Source organism: Drosophila melanogaster, chromosome 3L (genome assembly GCF_000001215.4).
Source record: "Drosophila melanogaster chromosome 3L".
Lineage (NCBI taxonomy): Eukaryota > Metazoa > Arthropoda > Insecta > Diptera > Drosophilidae > Drosophila > Drosophila melanogaster.
This window is the reverse complement of record NT_037436.4, coordinates 3,626,352-3,649,095: the sequence shown is the minus strand read 5'-3', so window position 1 is coordinate 3,649,095 and position 22,744 is coordinate 3,626,352. Positions and strand designations below refer to the sequence as shown.

General features: G+C 42.1%; 1 protein-coding gene across 1 annotated transcript in view; it reads right to left on the bottom strand.

The window, feature by feature from the left end:
• Positions 1-22,744, bottom strand: part of dar1 (dendritic arbor reduction 1) — a 27,091-nt gene extending 4,347 nt beyond the window's left edge. The window contains exons 1-4 of the mRNA NM_001104023.2: positions 21,952-22,744; positions 3,890-4,454; positions 2,524-3,221; positions 1,676-2,357 (exon numbers count right to left, since the gene is read on the bottom strand). Coding sequence (NP_001097493.1) covers positions 1,676-2,357; positions 2,524-3,221; positions 3,890-4,454; positions 21,952-22,014 — 2,008 coding nt within the window. The 5' untranslated portion in view covers positions 22,015-22,744. The remainder of the gene's footprint in view (positions 1-1,675; positions 2,358-2,523; positions 3,222-3,889; positions 4,455-21,951) is intronic.

Genomic DNA, 22,744 nt, shown 5'->3' with positions numbered 1-22,744 from the left:
ACACCTTCGTTAAAATTATACCTTCTTAAATAGAATTTATTGCCTGTAATTATTTATAGCTTCGAGCATCCGAAGACTATAACGTTTTTTGAGTGCACTTGGCTGTCTATGGCGTTCACCAAAACCGTATCAGATGAGCAGTACATTGGAGGAGGAGCCTCGAGTATCAAATTCCGATAGAGAAGCCATTCCCACAAAGTGGGTCAGTGGGCGTGGGCTTTTAATTAGCGGGTGAAAGTTGCACGAGATTCACTTGGAACCTGCAACAAGCTGGTAGCGAGTGACATTTATGAGGCATTTACCGGCAGCGTTATTAGTGCCCCTTTCCCAAAAAAGGATTTCCCGTGGATCCCCGCACGTACGGCTCTAATTGAAAGCTGCCCAAGCAACGTGCCACGAAACACAATGCCTCGCTGCCAGCGAAGAATGTTGCTGACAACCACCAAGTTGCAGCAGCAACATGCAACCTGCAACTTGCAGCGATCGTCGACAGTTAGACAGTTAGAGATACTGCAAAAGCACTGCCGAATCGGAGGAACTCCTCCAGCCCAGACATATCTCACTGTCTGATGCGTGCGCTTATGGCATAATAACTTCATTTGGACAGCGTTTCGGCCGGAGTTGCCTCAAAATGGCCATGGCCAACGTGTCAGACAATTGTCAATTATTTATTAGTGGCAACGCACGTAGTCAGTTTCGTACAAGCGACATTGGGACACGGACGGAATGCGTCTGGCTTGGAGTTTGGATTTTTAGATTGAGTCAGACAGCGTCGCCTTAAAAGCTTTTTGGCTCGTAATAGTGATCGATAGCTAATGGATAGTATTTGAAGCGGTCGTTCTTGGGAGACTGCGGGTGATGTCGTGATCTCATCTTTGCTTATCGCCGATCTCGACGAGATTAGGTACCTGCGAGTAATCGAAGCACTAAGCAAGCTATTATAGATATTAAAGTGATTCCAAGCAAAACTAAATTTGGATTCTGTATCTAAAAAATACTTTAAACTTTTTGCTTTTCATATTCTTTCAACTTCGACTTCAATTAACTTAGTTCCTACGCCACACTGTGTCGTATCTTTGCCATTGATCATTGCTGACTCAACGATATCTCGCCCACCTCTGACATTGAAAACGCATTTGACCAGGCTGAAGCGAAACAGCATGCAACTGTAACAAAAGCCCAGGAAAGGTGGCTCGAAGCTCTTACATAAATATGGCAATTGGCTAATTAGAATTACAAAGAAGGCAATTGAAAAGCGCCACAACAGCGACTGCGACACCAGAAACCTGGCAGTCACACAGCAAGAAAACAGAAACCCAAAAGATAATAAATAAATGTATAGATAAATAGAGAATAAATAAATGCCGATTGGAAAAACGCAGCACGCATGCGCAATGAGGATCGCACGTGGAGTGGAGTTAGGTAGCCACAAAGTGGGCGGAAAACGGGGGGCGGCAGGTGAGTTTGTTACGAAAAGTGTCGCAAAGCGCGCCAAATGATAAACGATACGGAGGCATGCTGCGACTAATAACGAGATATGAGGAAGCGCATCTCTAGAGATCTCTAAAGATGGGTCTTCTAAGGTGGAGGTATTTTAGTATTCCTATATGAGGCTCATCATATGAAATCCTATTGCCAAGTTGATTATAGTTCATCATTTAGTTTCTCTACTCACCGACGAAATCACAGTGGTGGATGCGTCGCTTTTCCAGCTCGGGATTATTTCGGCGGTTGTAACGCACCGTTCGTACGCTCATCAAACTGGCGATGTGGGCCGCCGTTCCCGGTTGGTGGTGCGAGTGCCGACCACGCCTCCCGCCCCCCGAAGAGCGGGGGGTGGGCGGTGGCTGTTGCTGTGGCACCTGTTGCTGCTGTGGTTGTTGCTGCTGCTGCTGAATGGCACTGGCGGGTGTTAAGGTGGTTAGGGTGGTGGTGCAACTGTTGTTGCTGCCTGTGGCTGCACCACCCAGAAGTTGCAGCGTTGGCGGTGGGTTAATTAGGCCCATCACATGACCTTGCTGGTAGGGCGGTGGTGGGGTGGTGCGTCGTTGGGCGGCTGCAGCAGCTGCTGCTGCCACCATCGAGCTGCCAGGGCTTCCGGGATCCGAACTTGGCGGGGTCAAAGGTGGCACGAACATATGGCGACTGGCAGAGGAGGCGGAGGAAGAGGAAATGGACGAGGAGGAGGTCGAGGGAGTGCTGGGCGCCGCAGGGGGGCACAGTTGCTGCAGCTGTTGCTGCTGCTGTTGCTGTTGCTGCTGTTGAGCACCGAGTTGAGCTGTGGGCGTGGCAGTGGCGGAGGCGGTGGCTGAAGCAGCGGCTGATGGCGGGTGTATTTGGTATTTGGTGTGGAAGGACTGTGGGTTAGAAAGGCAAAAATTTTAATTTTGAAGTATTGTAAATTCACTAAAAGTTTAAAAAGTTTGTTGTCAAGATATGTATAATTGCAATTTTTGTAAATTCAGTGAGAGGCGTGTAGACTACCAATCACAGATGTTGCAAATGCAACACCCCGTCACTCACCTGACTGCTGTGCCAGCTGTAGCCGTAGGAGTTGCTGCTGCTACCGTTGAGATAGCCGCCTCCCGATCCGGAGACCAATTGAGATGCGTACTGTTGCTGATAGGAGGAGGTGTTGCCGCTGTTGTCGCCGGGGGTCGCCAGCTTGGGGCTGCTGCTGCTACTGTTGTTGTGCTGCAGATGTTGCTGCTGTTGATGCTGCTGCTGCAGTTGCAACTCTACCACGTCGACAGCGGGTGGCAAGCCAGGCAGCGCCAGGCTGGGATGATGCTGGTACAAGTGCTGCTGCTGATAATGTTGCTGATAGTGTTGCTGCTGGTATTGTTGCTGATGTTGTTGCTGGTGTTGCTGCTGCTGCTGCTGCTGCTGTTGCTGCTGCTGTTGGTGCTGGTGCTGCTGTTGTCGCTGCTGTTTCTCGGTCTTTATCTCCAGGGGACTGAGCAATGGGGTCGAAAATGTCTCGAGCAGGCTCTCATCGATCGCCTCCATCTTGACCTGCGGCAGCTGCGATGTTGCAGACTCGCCCGTGTTGCTGCTGCTGTTGCTGCTGCCGTTGTTGTTGCTGCTACCGCTGCTGCTCAGCATGAGCGCGTTCTCCGGATCGATATTTTGGATTGAGGTAGTAATATCATCCCAGAGCACGGGTCGCTGGTAGGGATCGTCCAGCGGATCGGCGTAGAGAGCCTCTTTGTTTTTGGTTTCTGTGCAATCGAAACGGACAGAAAATCGCCTTATAATCGCCTGCTAACACTTTATGCAAATCGCGGCATCGTGGGGAATTATTAATGTACACAATGAAATCTCGCATATGCATGAAATTTCTAAACAGCTGCTCATTTGTTTGACTATTTTTAGAGCTACTATTTAGCGGGGGCCCACAATCAGAATTGAAACTTTTCGTCTAGGGTTGAGGTGTTTATTGATAGGCTTTGGTTCAGTGATTGATGGGAAGAAAAACTCCATGAGAGAAGCTTAAAAAAGTTCAAGAAATGGTAACCTATGGCGCCAGAAGCCATTACGTTGATCAATGAACTAAAACTTTTTAACATTTTTTGGCACAAACCTTAAACCTAAACCTTTCAGTACATTTCAAAATCTTATTCGAAATGTTCTTTAATAATTTTTTGTAAAAACTACAGCTCATTGTCACTTCGTGGCGACCTCAATCACTTTTCTGAGCAGGGTCTCCCGCTTGCCTGCGTTTTTTTTTGTTTCTTTTAGGAGGTTTCAGATTTCACATTTCGGCAACAAGCCGCAAACACGTTGCCATCGCTTGTTTTTCTCTACTTTGCTATTGACTTGCGAGATTTCACTGTGCGTGTAATTTTGTGTGCCATCAAAGTTCCCATTCCCAATCCGATATACACACCATATAAATACTCCTTGTCGCTGGAAGTCGCACCACCCGTTGACGCAACCACCGCACCACCGTAGCCGAGTGCCACTTCGTAGGGCGCTCCATCGTAGAGTGGTGCACAGCCGTAGGCTCCGTTTGAGTTGGAATTCGGCGATCCGGCGGGCTGAAGTTGCTGCTGCTGCGCATGTGGAACATCGCTGGCGTACGAGGGGGCGGGAAGGTGGGGCCACGCCTCCGATGCACCACTTTCGCCACTTTGAAGGCTGTGCGAATGATGCTGGTGCAAATGATGGTGCTGGTGGTGGTGCTGATGGGAGTGGTGGTGGTGCAGGTGGTGGTGGAACTGATGATGCTGATGGCCTCCGGTTGCCAAACTGCTGTTGTTGTTGCCGTTTGGTGTTTGGCTGCCGTTGCTGTTGTTGCTGCTGCTGTTGCTGCTGTGGTTGTTATTGCTGCTGGTGTTGTTGTTGTTGTTTGCGGCTGCCGCGGCCGCTGCCAGAACCTCAAGCTCAACATCGGCGGGCTCGATTTTATGCAGACGACCCATCAGCTCGTGCCGATAGTCTAGTTCCGGGGACTGAAAAAGAGGAAAAGCACGGAGAGAAAATATGTTAGCAATCAAAAATAAAATACGAAAATAAAATAACAATTTATTTAAATGTTATGATATATAAAAGAACAGAATGTGTATTTCTGCAGCTTTTGAGGTTCTGTGTTATGGCCAAGAATGACTTATATTTTAGTTAATTCATTTTAAGACTTTTTCCCTTGTGCAGCTACAGTAGATAGTCGTGTGTTATATGGCCCATTGGGCAATCAGAGCTCCAAGCCTTCGTCTCTCCGGCATCTGACTCTATCTGCGCCCCTTCCCTGCCATAAATTTTGATTAAACTTTTATCGCCCTGCAACACTTTCTGCTGCCACTTGAGCAATCTCGTGCCCACTGCCCCCTGTCCGAATCATCCGAGCCTTATCTTTACGTCCATTTCTTTTCTCTGGCTTTATTTTTATAGCATTCTTCGCTTCAATTTCGTTTTGCTCGGCACCGAAATTTGTTGTTTGTAGATTTGTCGTCTGATTTTTATTTTTATTTCGATTTGGATTTTTATTTTTATTGCCCGTCTCGGGATCTTAATGCTCATGCGCTTTTAGGGGAATGCAAGTTCGTTGTCTAAGTCATTCGTTTCGAGTGGGGTATTTGTCGAATTTGAATATCTCTCAGCAAGCTGTGCAAACGAGAACAAATAGAAACTCGCTAAATTTGTGGCTTTTGTCATGCTAAGACTGCTTTTGTTTTTCTTTGCGGACTTGAGGCCTACAAATTGCTAATTCTGGAGATGATTTGCACATTAATTTTATCTTCCCTTACAACGGTGTTTTAAGAAATTTTCTTTGCGCTGAAATAAGTTGAATAAAGTTCTTTTAATTGTGCTGTTACCTTGTTTCTCCCACTTTATTGTTTCATTCAATTTTTAGAGAACGGAAGACAGCTTATTTATGGCAACACTTTAGGTGGTTTAGGCAAACATAATAATCATTTGGCAAATTAGTGAAATTTTTATACACGAACGAGCCAGGCTTTTCACATGCAAATGATGCGGCCAAGGGCCCATATATCAAACAAACTGTCGATCGGCGAAGGCTGGCCATAAAAAATAGCAGAAACCAACGAAAATCTGACTCAAATTCGAGAAATGCCCGACACTGACTCATTCCCCCGTGAAACTTTGAAACTTCGAAACTCCGACAACAAATGTTGCCTCGTTTCTGTTTTATGAGCTGAAAATTTACGAGCATGGCAAATTATTTTAGCTGCAATATTTTTGCGCCAGCATTTTTCATTTTATTGGCTGCGGTCGCTTTATTTTCTTTCTTATTTTCGGGCTATGGATTTTTGCCAGACCCACACGGTACTATTTTCGTTTTTTTTGGGTTTTTGAGTAATGTTTGTTCGCCGCTGAGGTCAACATGGCGTGTGATAATTTTAATAGATTTTTGTGTTTCATTGCGGGTTGTGTGAGTAATGTCTGGAGCTGCCATTTTCCACCGCGAAGTGGCGAGTTGCGGTTTTCCACGAATCGAGTTTTCCACTTGGCAAATGTTCAGCGTTCTGATTGGGGCTTTTCATGAAGTGCGTTGGCTAGTTAGTTGGGAGCTAGGGCGCATTTAGTGGGCTCTCCACGCAAATGACCTCATAAGAATGCGTGAAGCGTCGTGTTTGGAGGCCCGCGGAATCTTTAAGTGGATTCGATTGGACTTTGGGGCACCACCACCAGCAAAACGGTAATTGTGTGACAGCCAGCAGAACCACAAACATGAATTTCAATTATGAACTTTTTGTTCTTTTGGACATTTCTTTGGCCGAGGTAAAATTATGCTCAGGTACTTATAATTTCAGTTTTTTTACACCGACTGGCACGCCAAAGTATTTTTATTTATTTATGTTTTTTTTTTACATTAAAATGCCGTTGTCAATAATCACTTCTGGCGGCAGCGTCAATAAATGGGTATTATGTACATATAAAAATTTGCATAAATTGTACTGGAGAAGGGAGTTCAAATGGCTTGTGTGTCCCGCTTTTAGTCTGTGAGTTATTTGCCCGATTGTGTTGAAGTATTGGACATTTTATGTTATTGTTTATTGATTTGACCCATTTGGAGTGTTGATGAATTGGGTTTAGTGTCTAGTTTTTCGTTGGTTGCAGCTGCAGTTTATAGGATCATTCATTGCAAGCATAAATTATTCAATACGAGAACTTATAATTGTTAAGAGGGTCAATTGATTTTACATTTGCTTGAGTAGGAAATGGAAATGTGTTTAACGAAACATTTTAAAACTATAATTGTTTATGAGTCAGTTAACTATAAATAATGCGTAAAAGGCATAGTTCACACCTTAATATAGCGGATTTTAACCCCAAAATATACAATTGACACTTTTAATTTTCTTTGGATTTGGAACCACCACCGTTCCACTTTCCCTGCAGTTCCACCTGTCGGCAATCTTATGGGGCATGCAAAGGCTTTGTTTTCGCCAGTAAACTTGGATAATTTGAATGGATTCGCTCATATTCCGCGACTCATATTCAAGTGCATTTTGCGGTTGTTTAGCGATTCGTTTTGGTGATTTTTCATAGCCATCTCTGACTTTTATGTGGACTGACAGGCAATGGCGATGACTGGTGGCGGCTTCTGCCGCAGATGCTGCAACTGTAACCTGCAACAGGCAAGCAGCAACATTGCAAGTGCAACTGAAACTGAGTTTGCTGCTTTGGCATTTCTCAGGTGAATGGCAGCCGAAACGTGAGGAGTTGCTTGGCTCTTAATGGCCAAGATCGTTAAGTGCACAAATAAAGTTGTTAACTATTGTTTAACGCCACCGCCATGGAAAAAAAGACATTGCTGTACCTACACATGTAGTGTGGCTCCCAAAACAAGACACAAAGAGGTAATATTTATATGAAAAACAAGCAAAAAGCATAAAAAATAATGACAAACATAAATATCAACTTTACGAGTGCAACGTGACTTCATTTAAAATCGAACAAAATATGCAAAATAAAGCACTGCCAGTCGGATACGCACGCACACACACACACACACGAACGCCTTCCTACACATGCAAACCTCTCGCACGTGCGTATTCGTGGTCAAGAACCTCAGACCAAATTTGGCACTTGTTGTGAGAAATGGAAACAAACGAGGAAGCAACCAAATACCCCTCCAAACGAAAAAATAAAGCCCATAAAAATTAATAAATTTGATGTTCCATTATATTCGTTGTTACTTTTATTGTTTCTCTCCTGTGTCGTCTACCAACTTCGGCAGCCGTTTTGCATTTTAAAGAGCCGTCCAGCGAGGGCCCCGTTCACCATTCAGTCGGCTGACATTTCTTTTCAATTTAACTCTATCTATTAACGACCATCAATATGCCAAAAATTACTATATAAAAAAGATGTCAAATTGCCAACTGTTTATTTGATATTTTTACCTCTATTAATGCGAAGCATTTTCTTAGCCTGACTTCATATTGAGCCATAAAATTGGCCATTTTGCGTTCGATCTCGGCGGCTGCGACAGCTGCGCATAAAGTCGCTCATAAATGTCGCTCCATAAAACTCGTAAGAAATGGGTCCAAATCATATCAATAACAAAAGCATTTGAACTGCGGGAAGCGATAAATTAAATGCCTAAATGGTTCGACCAGAATGGGGTTATAAAATGTCAAGAGATGGTGCCCACACAAAAGGCCCCGCAGATAGCGATCTAATTGGTGCTGTAATTCCCAAAAACATCCAAAATATCATAGTCTTTACAAGATCGGGCTTTCTAAAGCGATTGCCCGACTTCATTAACGGCACGTGCCAAATATCAGTTCATCATCTGTGCGAGTGCTTCCCCCCACACACCCAGTGCGCAAAAAAAAAGCAGAAACAATGAAAGCCTCGCTTTTGTGATAAGGCCAACAAAAGGCTGCTTAGAGCAAAGTCTGATTTATCTGGCGGATAAGCAGAAGCGGCCTTCAAAGTTGGCCAACAGTAATTGCTAGGCCAAGACAAAAAGGCAGAAAGAAAGGCAAGAAAGCAATAGTAGAAATGCTATTAAATAATCGATGGTGTATTGTTCGCGAATCCAATTGCCAATCGCGCCCCAGGGCCAAACTTGAATTGAGTGCAAAAAAAGAGAGATACTCGTGTATATAAAAACATATTTCCTGAAATTTGTTTAATGAAACGACGGCTAATGTTTATTATCGCGCGCCAGTGAAAGTTTCCATTAAGGCAGGAAATAATAGACTTGACACATTCAAACGGCCGATCGCTCTGGGCCAGAACAAGTTCGCTGCCTGAGTCTTTCGTTTGGCAAAAGTGGCGAGTGGGACGAGAGCCAGTTCGTTGCCTAAGTCTTTAGTTTTTTAGCGTTGAAACCAATGTCAAACCCCAGGGCTGACCCTCTTCAAAAAGCTCACGGATCACCGATAAGTCCCGCCAGCGAATTAACCTCAAACATCGGGCGCCATAAAATCTAAACGCTGGACCATAAAAAAACGAGTCGGGTCCAGAAGATCGTAAAAATAGTTTAGTCCAAGCATATATGCATATAGACGATTTGTTTTGGACATGACTCAGCCAAGGAGCGAAAAGATATTTGCATAAAAAATCGCTGGCAATTATTTTATTGGACCAACCGCACATAAATCTTGGCCAACGAGAGAGAGGCCGTCAGTGAGAGGGTAAAACTATGCCAACTATGTTTTTCCGCATTTTCCGCCGGCCAAATCAGCATGCCAAATCAAATTTGGAACAGTAGTTGAATCGCTCTTTTCCTCGGAGGCCAACGACAAGTGCTGCCCATGCTCGACATGCGTTTTGCATCGTTCCGTTTGGTTACGAAATGGCCAACTCCCTGCTCCTACCTCTTTCCCTCTTTTTTTTTTTTTTGGCCAACTTAAATGTCACCAGGGGACTTGAGGCCTGTGTGTCTCCTCCGCGCGACTTGCAGTCATTTTCTGGGAATTGAATTTTCCATCCACTTTACATTTGCTTAGAGGAGGCTTTTCCCCTGGCTGCTCTAGTGATTTGCATCGACTATCAAATGGCCAGTGCCCTGTGGGATGTGGGCTCACAAATTTAAGTTTATTTTCCCGTTACATGAGAAGAGAGAGATTTAAAAACGCGAACTTCTTCAAAATGTAAATGCCTTTGATAACTTAATAGTAATACCAAAGCTTTCAAAAAACACATTGTATTTTTTCCAAATATTTTTTGTCTTAAGGGAGATAGTAAAATTTGTTCAGTGTATTCCCATTTTTGTATAGCCTGGGCTCCATGCTCGTGGCAGACAGGCGTGTAGGTATTGACAAGCCATGCGCTACCTGCTACTCTATGTTGCCAAGAGTTACCACTGCCACACCGCCTCTTGGAAAACTAGGAACTCTTTACATGGACATTCCCCGGCGAGAATCATTTACACGCGAGCAAATCGCGGGAGGGGAAACTCTGCGGGTTTTGAATCTGTTTATTTGCTTGTCGCCAGCCACAATTTGTCGGCACAGCTGGACGCGTCTCCTTCGCTTTGCTTTGGCACCTGCAAAAGCAAACAGAGAACAGCCAACAGCCAACAGCCAACGGCAACCCAGTCTTCAGACTTGAGATATAGGGAAACTGTGTTCGGTCCACCGAAGGCCGAACCGACTTTAACACCTTTATCTGAGGCGAACTCGAACTCATCAATTAGGTAAAAGAGCGCAAGACGGGCTCATAAATATTTAAAGTATATTAGGCTGGAGCAAACGAAAGGGCGCGAGAAGGGAAATTTCAAAAACTCAAGAGAGTATTGGCACACTGGAAAAAAATAAGCGTAAATAAAGAGGTTTAAGCCTTTTAAATTTGATTTCCACTTTTCTTATTTTATGGCCGATATAAATATTATTTTTTTCAATTTATACATACATTTGCAGCACAGAAGACAGGTATTTTGAGAATGGGTACTTTCGAGAATTTTTCCGTGTGTAAATAAGGTATGGAGAAACTGTTTGGGGGACACACAAGGAGTCAATTTGACATAAATAGGTCTCGTATCTTCTACACCAGCCACGCTCGTGTCGTTTACATAATTAAACGAGGTCTACCCCTTACCTTTTTTTCTCCCACTTTTTTCTAATCGTAAAAGAGGCGCTAAGTGGCAGGGCAAACAGCACAGTACAGCACAAATCTCTCGAAAAGGTGTTAAAAGAAAAGCATGAAGCGTTTATCTTGCGTGGCTGCCCCCTCTCTATTTTCGATTTCTCAAAAGTCCATTAAAAAAATCAAATGTTGCTGGTCATCTTCAATAGGGGCAGCTGCAAATAACGAATAACTACAGCTCATCCATCAGCTGCGATCAAATTTGAGATCATCATCATAAATTTAGCTCAGCTCGCCCACATATCATTTTAAGGATCCCCGAGACCTTAACCCTCCGTTGAGTTCGTTTTCGGTATTAACACCCTCTGCTCCGCGCTGCTCTTCAGCTTTGACGTCATTCGCTGTCAGTGTCTCTTTCATTAGCGTTCGGGTTATTAACCACCTTAACCCCTGGCACCCCTTGTCCTTAAACAGGCATTCTGCCCTTTAGAGCCGGCATTTTAACACCTTTCGCAAAGGTGTTCCGTTGGCATTGGCGTGTGCTGTTGACGACGCGTGCGCGTCTTTAAAAAACTTAACTCGCAATGTCCGAGTGCTTAGTGCTTAAGTGCTTAGTGCGAAGGAGATATATTACAAGTAAAAAGGAGGGGGTAAAACTTTACTAGGCCCTTCTCACTGACTCTTAACAGCGACCCCATATATAAGATATAAAAGAAAGCTTCCAAATGTTTGTCCATCGCAATACAAATCAATTAGTGCTTAAAGTGCTTTTTAAAGCGCATAAAACCAAAAATAAAGTCAATTATACAAAATTTTCATATTTAAATGCACAATAAAGTGGCAATGAAGCTTATTGCTTTTTATATTAGGAGTAATAAATGGAATCACATAGTAATTAAAGGCACAGATCAATTAACTTTTGATTGGATAATTTTTGTGTGGGCTTAATCTGAGTTTTACAACAACGATGATTATTAAAAAGCAAAATAAGCAAATTTAAGCTCGCGTTTTTATTGTTCTAGTAACTGTCCAATCTGGTGGATACCAGAATATAAGGCAGTTAGCTTTTGCACAGTTTAATCAATACTCAATTTAATTGTTATTATATTTATCTATTTATAACTTTCTCAACAGATTGCCTCTTAAGAAGGAATTAAATAGTTGGATTCACTCCGAATCACTTAAGTTTCTCATTTTTCAATCTACCACCAAATATGCCAAACTTTGCTCCTGGTGACCCAGATTTTATTGGCGTGATTCATTTGAAATGCTGCCACATGTTGCAATGCCCCAGCCATATAGACTGTATATTCTCAATTGGCGATTCAATGGACCTTTTCAAATGCCATTCATTATGCCACTAAACTTATTAGCTACAAATGTGTCTCCGCAATGTGTCAGTTGCTGTTCCCCAACGGCGGCATAAATCACTTGCCAAATCGGCAGCTCCACCAGAAAAACAGAAACAGAAGCAACAACAATGGTGACCACAACAAAAACACAATGCCGGTCGGCCAAAGAAATGCGTTAATCAATGCAAGACCCAAAAAAAAAAAAGAAGGAGGTTGCCCAAAAATGGTCAAAAGACCAGCCCACAAAAGTCAGCCGCACGTGAGTCCCAGATGATTTGTGAATTTGTGGAGCTTTTGAGGGGGTATTTCACTTGCTGAAACTTTTCAACTTCCTCATTTGGCGAGACCACAAAAATAAACTTAATACACATTTGCCGATCTCCTACACCCGCCTGCGAATCTGAATCGCACTTCATTAAGTCTCCGAATATTTGTAAAAATAACAAAACCAAAAAAAGGAAACAAAACAAAATGTAAGCTTAAAATATTTGCGCTTTTGTTAACGAGTCGCAAAAAGGCACTCACAATGCGGCAGCAACAGGCATTTTGCGTTAATGATGCACATTGTTCAGTGAAAATGAGAGGCTCACACTGAAAATCCGAGGCTGACACCTGCGAAATGAAGGATTTCAGATGTGAGGGCTGATTTGGGCTTTTGTAAACAAGAATTTGGTTAAAAAAATAAAATAAATAATATGAAGGGAGTATTTCAACACAGTTGTACAATAATGCGTGCATCTGGATTTATAAGCATATCAATTCAATGACATCAGATTTTAGGCATTTTTTAATTTTCAGTACTTCAGATCTTGAACAGATTATAAGTTTCAAAATCTGTGCGTAAAAATATACATGAAAATATGTGGTATTTGTTATTTTACTGCCCGGACACTTAATTCTCACTTTGATTTATGCACATCTCAGCCCACTTTGACGTCAGATCGTTTTTTCCAGCAGGTGGGCGTCAATTGGAGCAGCTGCATCCAAAATATAAAGCCCAAAAGCCGAACGACAAACCACAAAACAAGCCACGTTGATTGCCCGCTTCCTGCTCAGCAAAAAATGTACTGCAAAAGGGGGCGGGAAGCGAATTATGCACTAAGCGATTGTCATTACAATAAATTTCGCATATTGTGCGCATAAATTTCGCAAATGCTTCAAAGGAGCCCAGGCAGCTGGGACATCCAAAACTGGAGTTGCCATGACTCATGGGTTCTTATTGTAGCAGAAACTGGGTCAAATTGCGGCATATGCGAGTGCTTAGAAGACAATGAGTCAACGCCGCGTATACGCAATGTGGGCCAGGCAGTAACTTCTTCGAAGTGACATTTCCAGTTGGGTCTCTGGGCTTATTCGCATTTCGGCGTTTCGACTCTTTGGTCTTACCTCGATTTGGATTTTAGGCAGCTGTCAAGTTGTCAAAACGTTTGCCTTATCGACATTTCAATTAGGTTTGCAGCAGGGAGAAGTTTGCCACATTAACGATATGAATTGATAGTTGGCCTGTCAAAATCTTTTGGCACATATCTATTTCGTCTGACTGCCGTTCAAATATCAGCCGCATGTGTGCCGAGTTGGCAGTCGCATATGCAGATTGTGTGGCAAGTTAAAATGCCAGCAGACATCAACTGTTTAACATTTCTCGACTTCTGTTTGGATCGGTTACCCCATCCAGAAAACTCGGCTATATCACCTGCTCATTCAGCAGTCTATCTGTCCAATTAAGCATTTATTTTGCGACATTTAATTAGGCGAGATAGAGCGCTTAGTAGCTGACTGTAGTTGAGTGGAAATATGACAAGGTTTGAGGAGTGAGAAACTGATTTAATGGAAATATTTCAATACTGAAAATCTAAAATTGAATTGAAATTGAAACCTATTGAAAATTTATTAAACAACTCTATGCTTGTTTGCTAGTTAAATTTCAATCTCCCCATCTCATCAACTCACTCACTTTCATTTTCGGCAGCGACTTATAATTTACATTTAGCACTAACTAAGCTTGGTTTATGGCTCATTTAGCTAATTTCACTTATTACCCCTTACAGCATCCCGCCTTCAATTTGATTTATTTTAACGATCCACCCAAATGAGTTTAATTAGCAACGGAGGAATATAAACAAAGCAAGAAATTCGCTTCCAATTATTCGAGTCTGCTGTTTATTTGCTTAATTCTCGTGTTAAATGCATTTAATTTAACTGTGACATATAAATTATCGGCAACCTTGGGCGATCCGAGTTCTATGCAATTAAATAAATTGCGGGGCGATAGCAGCGGGCTGGAGAGATTGTGGTGGTTTTTAAAAACAAATAAACTAAAATAAGGATCGCCCGGGGGCGCAAATATTTTGACGATCGGCTTGCACAATTAATAAACAAAAATCGCGCAGAATACAGGGGCATAAATTATAAGGCTAACATATGTCTGGCCTGGACATTATAGCCCCGTTCCCCGCCAACAGCCAATTGCAATCACGACTCGCAGAATCGGTTGGTAAGAAATCATAGCTCTCTAGCCTGAGACAAATGCGGCATGATGGCCCAAGGGGACGGGCCAGGCAATTACCCACAACTGGGAAATTAAAATGCATGTGCAGTGATTTTGAAGGGGGGCTTATTCGAGGGGAATCTGGATGCGTGTGGGGCTCTCTGACCCCTTGAACCCCCGACTCCGTCGCATAAAATATGTGACAGCTTTGACACCAACAAACAAATAACCGCAGCAGCCCATGGAGAGCCCCTCATCCCAACTCGAAATCTTTCGTATTCACTCCACCCGAGGGGAACATCATGTCCGACAAGATTTTCGTTTAAAACGCGAACAGGTTTCGCTTTTATTTTCCCTCTGCGTGTGCCGCCTAACAGAGAACACTGTACTACAAGAAAGTCTTTCGAAGTAATTTTAAGTGTTTTCATAGTTTCCACTATATATACTATTCTGCCGTTGATATAAGCTTTACTTCGTATATACATTAGATATATATATTACATATAAAGTATTCAAGATCCTGTAGTATTTTTAGATATTTTTCTATTATCAGAAATTATTTTGTTGCCTAGTGTAAGCCCAGCGAGAAAGGCTGGCGCGGATTATGCTAATTTTCGGCATTTCATTGAGGAAAAAGTCTTCGTATCTATGAGTCTGTTTATCGGGCTGCGAGTGTGTGAAGGCATTTCATTGAGGCCAAGCGATATTTACGCAACCATTTAACAGAAAACTCGAATCCCAAATGGACATGGCCGGCAGAAGTTCCTAGGCAAAGGGGCTTCAGGGGGGAGCAGGTGGGAGAGACTTGGACAAAGAGTTGAAACAAAACTCCCAAAATAGATACAAGTCCAAGAGGCAAAATGAAATAAATCAACGGCCAGACGACGAGGGAATAAACAATAATTTGGTTAAATTAGAAAATCGGTAACAAAAATCAATGATGCTGAAAATTTTCATAATAATAGCGTTAATAGCCATCATAACAACGGTCGAAGACCAAACAATAGGCCAAGATCTTCGGCTGGCAGGGAAAGGTGGGAACAGATACTCCGCTGGAGTTTGGTATCGAATTGTTTTTGGACTTAAAATGGTCGACAAATTGCTCAATGAAATTGATATGGGAATGGATACGGTGCTGAATTCTTCAAAAAATCCACTAAGCAAATATATGTGCATTAAAATTGGCGAAATACCTAAAATATAAATAGTTTCATAGTCGAAATTTCATAAAATAACCGATGCTCAATTTCATCCAAATTACAGATATATTGAAAATTAAAAGCATTTAAGATGAATTTAACGACTGACTAGTGACTCACCTACTAATAAATGACTAGATGTGCCTTTGTATTTTAAATTATTTGGCCCTAAAACTAGTGGGCATTTAAATAAATGTTATTGTAGCTATAAACCGTTTTCAAAAGCGTCTTTTATTTAATTGCGTTTAAATTCCTTTTAAGCGTTGTGGCTTAGCCAAAATGGCGTTTTCCTCGTTCTAACGGTTTCAGCGCAATTGTCTTCCTAGGTACTCACCGATACACACTCAGATAGCCATTTTATATAGCTACTATGTACAGATACAGATACTTCCCGTTGAGCGGTACATGCGCAGTGTCACGCATTCGCTCAGTTGTTCAGCTTTTCAGTCCGCTCCGCTCGACGGCTGTTAAGCACCATTAAGCAGCAAAAGTCAGCGTCGCCATGTTGAGACGGCCACCTCGCCACTGAACCCCTGCCCACCCCACTGCCAGTGCCACCCACCGCCCCGCTCCCCCCGCTCGATAACACCCGCTGGAAGCGTCCAACCAAAAGTCGGCAGAGCTATAGCCTAAGCCCCGCAAGCGCAGCAAATCAAAACACATTTCATAGCTTGAAACAAAGCAAAAACTTAGGTGGAGAGAAAAACAGCAGCTAGAGCTGGGAGAGAAGGGCCAGAGGCGGCGAAAAGGGGGATTATTAATTTTCGTATAAACATTATTTTTATGTAGTAAGTTGATAAAAATTTAAAAAAAAATTAAAATCCCAAAAGAAACTTCATAACATTTAAATATGCTTATTGAAGAGTGAGCAAATATATGTTAATATGTGGCACGTTGCTGCTGTACCGCTTCGGTACACCCCCCCTCCCCCCTCTTAGACGGCTGCGGCCCCCTATTAAAATCCGCCCACCCCTGCACTGGCTCGCCGCCATTTGCCGAGCGTTTTGCCACACAGTTGCTGCCGTGCCGTCGATGTTGCTGACGTCGTTCTGCTCATGTGCGCATGACGAATGACCGCAATTTGCGACAGTTTTTTTCCCCGGCTCTTAAGTATTTTATTTATTTTTTTTTTTAGTTATTTTACTTTACATATCTGCCCGGCTGACTGATGTTGTTGACTATTAGCTGTCGATTGTGCTGGCCGCTGGTGTGTGTATCTATTTTCATTATTGGCTGACTTTAAATGTGATTCGTATTTGCCTTTGCCTATATATAAGTTTATTTATTCTAATGACAAGTCACTCGAAACTGACTGATATTGATATGGTTATATGGTTATTGTAGTCGCTATTTGCTATTTACTATTTACTATTCAGTGTTCCTGTCTAGCGCGCCATTTTGCTATTGAGAGCGATTTGGTTTAGTGGGTTCTAGCGATCGTTATTTGAAAGCGGATTTAATAGAGTCTGTATGTGATATTGAATTTGTTTACGTGAAAATTCTGCCACAGAGAATTTAGAGGTTTTGTCATCTCTTCATTTACGGCAGTTAAACACCAACGTTTATTCTGCTTTCAAAGGAAGGAAAACAGCAGTTTTCCACCACATTTTGACACTTCCCTAGAGTCTTCTAAATGTAGTTTCCCCACTATACATACTAGTTTTCCACCCCCGCTCACTCTCATTTGCATAAAACCATTCGCACAGCTATTACATATCACCGGGATATTGAATATCCCTGGATATCCTTGAGGGGCAAACAGGAATGCATAATAAAACATTAATTGATGTCGCTGACGCGTCGTTTTGGAAATATTCTCACAATTTCACGCTAGGCAATCATAATATTCGGATATATTGGGGTGGCCAGTGAAGCTATGAACAGAACACTACAAATAACATAGCACAGGAAGTGCCCTGAAACCCAGGGCCTACAAAACCAATTTCCGATCAGAGCTGGAAAAGCGTTCAGCCATGTCGAGGGGCTCTTAACCCATTGGTGGCCGAACTCAACTGGCATGCGCAACATGTAGATTGTGTGGAATCAATAAATATTTGAAATGAAACTGTTGAATAAACGCTGATCGGTCGGACACAGGATTTGCGGGCAATTAATTTGTGTTATTCAGGAAATTTGTAGTAGGGGCCAGAGTCGAAAGTTCAATGGCCAAAAGGCGATTATTGACAGGCCCTATTAGTGGGTCAATTGCCCAGAAGAGATCTCAATGCTGTCCACTCGTACCTGGCGCTTCTTCTTGACTTATAGCCATTTCGAGTACCTTTCTGTACTCTGGCAATTAGCGATCGATCATAGAAATCTCGGCCGGGTGATAAAAGTTAAGTAAGCACATAACGTGAATTGAAGTGTTTTTAGACGCATATGCGGCTGGGATGGGATATCGCCCATCGGTCCACGGATTATATACAATAGTGCCTTACGAAATGTGCTGTGATTTCGATTTCAATTTAAATTTGCAATTTGATTTCGTGTCGGACTGGTTTGTTTGAACCTTTGTTGGGGCCTTACGACCGATCGAGCTGATCGAGCGATGGAGACCATCCGATGATGGCTTTATCATCGCACCCCGATCAAATGTGTTTTTTTTTTCTCACCTTGTTGTGGAAATGAATTCGATGCGAAATTGAAATTTACAGCGCCGGCATTTGACATCGGCTTGGGTCAACTATTCGAAGATTTCACGCAGATTTTGTTTCATAATCAAATAATTGATCTTAATGCGGCATCGGAGCTTTAAATGAAATTTATTTCATTTCATTCGCTGTCATCCGCTGAGCTTTTGATCCCATCAAACCTGAAACGAATTGCGCTTCAATGTTGTGGGGGTTTTAGCACCTCTGTGAGCATAAAAGCCTTTTTTCTTATTTTTGGGCAAACTAGTTTTCGCAATAATTCGCCGAAGTCAAACATGTTTCTCCTTTTTTTTTTGGGCCTTAGGCCCGGCAATCTATCAAAGATTTAAGGTGATACTTTTTCTGAGTCGAAAAAAAATGTTGAAATTAGCCGGTCAAAAGGGTTGCCTTTGGTCAATAAATGCTCACTCACGTGCCATAAACATTGGGTAAGAAAGAAGGGAACAAGAGCTTGGATTGGGTTAAATCAATAGTGAGGATTCTATTGAAAAGCTTTTAAAAAATCCAAATTGATGGATAGTCGATATTATGATTTCAGACATTGGTTTTTAAAGCTCAGCACAAGGGGTATGCGAAGAAATTAAAGATGGTGGCTTAATACTGCTAAAGGATAATACAGTTCTTCTTTCAACTATAATTCCTTAATTCTCAATAATAGGCTATCCAGAAAACCGCAAATTCTATGTGCACCCAGTGGCTTGTGAGTGATTGATTCTCGCGGCACGATTGACCTCCAACTTGGCCAGGCGGCAAATCAATCAAAACTGGCTGCAAATGAATGATATTTTTTTCCCGACTTTTTTGTGCCATTTTTGGCGCATTTGTGTGCTAGTTTTCGTTTTCATTTGCATGAATTGGCGAAATCAAAATATGGCAAAGACTAGACACTAAAAACTTGGCATTGTTATGGTGGAAACAGAAATTACTGGCGAGATTTGCATAGGAATCGATCGATTGATGGGCGATCTCCCACTGGGCCTTAATGAGATTTTGGCCAACTGTTTTCATGGCTTACTCCAGTTATTATTTAACTGCCATTGTCTGGACGGTGTGTAATTGGCAATCGGTGTTTTGTTCGGGGGCTCGATCCAATCTTGAACTCATTTCGAAATGGAAAGTCTACTAGGGATATCATTATCTTATCGGGCCATTATTCGGCTGTTTTCTATCTAATTTGCCACGATTTTTTATGGCTCAGATGAGCAGACGGCAAGGCAATTGCCGTAATTCTTGTTAAATTTCAGCACCGATTTTGATTCTTTGAAGGCGGCCGCCTTTGTCTGATTCCGATTCGCAAATGCAAATATTTCCTATTGATTCAGATAGGCTATAAACTCATATACGTTTCATTTGGTATATTTGTAAATGTCTTTTATTGACAAATCACTGGAGCGACTGCAAGTTTCGTTTAGTCTTAAATAATTTGCATAATTCTTCGGCCCGTTTAGTTTAAACACCCCCCCCCCCCCTTTTTTTTTTCAAAAGCTCAAACTTAGAGTTATCTGATTTTTATCTATATTTAATTATTTACGATTGAAGCACAATGGTTCAGGGTCATTAATCAGAGCCGCAAAAGTCGGCGCTATAACCGCCTGGCTACGTGCTGGATTACTTCCATTATTCACTGAATGTATTCGATACGCAGATACTCGGATACTTGGATACTTCTATACTCAGTGCAGCTAATTCCCTGTAAGCGATCGTAAACTAATTTCGTTTAGAGCCATAAAATACGAAAGTTTTTCGTCATAATCGCCGTGAGTCGTGGGAATTACCTTACCATATCTCATCATATCTGTTAAATCAGTGGAAAACGGAAGAAGTCCACCCCCTCACCCAAAAGCTTACACTATCTGGAGGAAGTGGATGGGGCTTCCAGGGGGCCAAAGGGGGCCAACAGCGCTTTGTACTTTTGCGACTGTGTGTAAATATTTGACAACACATGCCTAATTAGTGCAGCTATTGATGGTGACAGGCGGAACAAGCACAACACACTTGTCGAACACCCAGCTCTTTTACGATGCCTTTTTACCCGGAATCGCCAATGTCTCGGGTTTCTTCGTCTGTACCTATGTATGTATATCTGTTTCGCTGAGGTTCCCGGAGTTCGATCCTTATCTCTGGGGGAAGGAAGTGTTCTGAGGAGGGCAGCTGGAGGCACTTAACACAGAGCTTTTGTTGAGCAAGGCTAGACTTTCTGCGGGAAACTGAACTTATCAATGGGCGTAAGGCTGGTAGACCAACGGTTGTAAAATGTTGAGATAAGGCAATAAGACAGGGAATGATAGGAAAATTTAGGAAGATAGCCTACACATCATAAAATTTATAAGAAAGATAATCAAGGCTCAAGATTATTGGTAATAAAAAAGTACGTATACTTTGAAAAATTAATTCATGGTAAATGAGTATGGCCTAAAAACTTAACCTATACTCGATAACTTTAATAACCACAATCTGTGCGATCAGTTTCACTCTAAAGTATTTATTGACATTCAGCAATAAACAGGATAAACAGTTCCTCGGAAAGACATATTACTCATACGTATGTACCCTTGCCGTTTGTAATTATGTTCTCATACTATCCAATACCATCGATCAATGCCACCCAGTCGATGATCAGGCTATAGCTATATGTATATATTCCCGGGTAGGAACCGTGTTGAAACCATCTCGTCAGTCAGTTGGGGACACTTGGCACATTGGCAAAGTGTTGGGGGCAAATATTTACCCAGAGCTTCGCAAGTAAGCGCGAGTCAAACAATTGAGGCAAACAAGCCGGGAAAACAGAAAAACAGGCTGCAAACATGGATATCGAAAGGAGGAGTGCGGATCGGATCGCATCGGATGGACTGTGATCGCCACAGTTTCCCTGCGGAACGCGTGAAAAGTGTGGATGAGTTCAAAAGAGTTAACCGACCGTGTATTTGAGAACGGCTTTAAGAGCCGAGAGTTCCTGCAGGTGATAACAAGATTTACAAATCGATTGTCGCATTTGACAAACAAAAAAAAACAAAAATGGGGAAAAAACGGCGAAGGAACCGAAGGAACACCTGAGGAAATCCAAGGTGTTAATCTCTGTCGAAACACACTCGAGAACACTCAAAAATTACGCAGTCCAACTCCTCATCTCAATCGATAATTGAGCTAATTTGTTTTCGGTTTTATTGTAATTTGTGATTGCCGCGTGCGTTTTATTTATACTCGTACTCGAATTCGTACAAAAATCGTCAAAAATCTGGTCTGTTCAAGATTTGCATTTTGATAAGCGGAAGTTGTTGGGCTTAAGGTGTTTTTCATGTGATTTGTAAGCTCTCGTATTTGTTGTGTGCTCGCTTATTGTTGTCAAATTTGGCTAAAATTAATTTGCAATAAAAGCGGCTTAATTAGCGCACTTTGGTACGTAAAGTTTTTTTTGTTTCATTTGAATTGGGTTTGACAAGGAACCTGTGATTGCAAATTAATTGGCTAATGATTACGATATTTAAACGCTTTGTGATGTGTTCATCCTTGTTTAAAGACACACATATTCTTTCTATAATAGTTGGATATATTTCCATTTGAATGTTGATCAAGCTAGGGAATTTTATTTAAGTGATTGATATTTGAAATTTCGACACTGCCTTTTATTTGATAGAAAATATCTATCTGCTATTTGGATTTTATTTATTACAAAAGATCAAGTTTTCTAGATCTTTTCGCTGGAATTTCCAGAATGTCTTAAGTAGCCTTTAATTAAATATTCTAGTAACCGAACTCACCTGCATCACCCAGTAGTTATTGTTGGCGGCAAACTGATCACCAATTATGATATCCGTATGCATTTAAGCGGCGTTTTTCGCATGAAGCTCCTTCACTCGACTGTTGGCCAGGTGGAATGCCTGGCGGGGGAGGGGATGCCACCGATTCTACCGATATTCTACCAATATTTAACCCGACAATTTGCAACTGGGCTCCGTACTTTTGTGTTTGCGGACAATTAAATGGCGCTGCTCTGACTCACGAGTCACGATCAGTTCAAGGCACAGTGATTAATCAATTTCGGATGCGAATTCAAAATCGTATTCGGAATCGAATTTCGGGATTATTATTGAATACTTCAGCTTGACATGGCACTGCGAGCAACAGACATTGCGGCACGTTTTCTTATTATTCAATTGCTTTTTGTTATTTGTTGTTAAATTAATTTAATTTGCAAGGATATGCAAATGAAGGCACTCGATCACTTTCTCTCACTCTTTTGTTTCCCTTTGTTTGCACACTGATTTTTTGTATCCTTTGCGTTAATTGCACAAAATTAATAAAAGCCGGCGGCTTTCGCTCACTTCCGCATTCGATGATGAGCTTCGGCTTGTATCTTATTTGTATCTGTATCTCTTGTTCCTCTCGATATGCTGTATATATGGGCAGTAAATTCGTTGCAATATTCTACAGATAATGGTAAGGCACTTGCGGGTTTCAATTTATAACTTATTTTCTGTGTTGCTTGAGTGGATATTTAGGCGATTCACGCGCTCGTCGGCGAAGTTGTTACTGCGCTGGCGGGAACCGAGT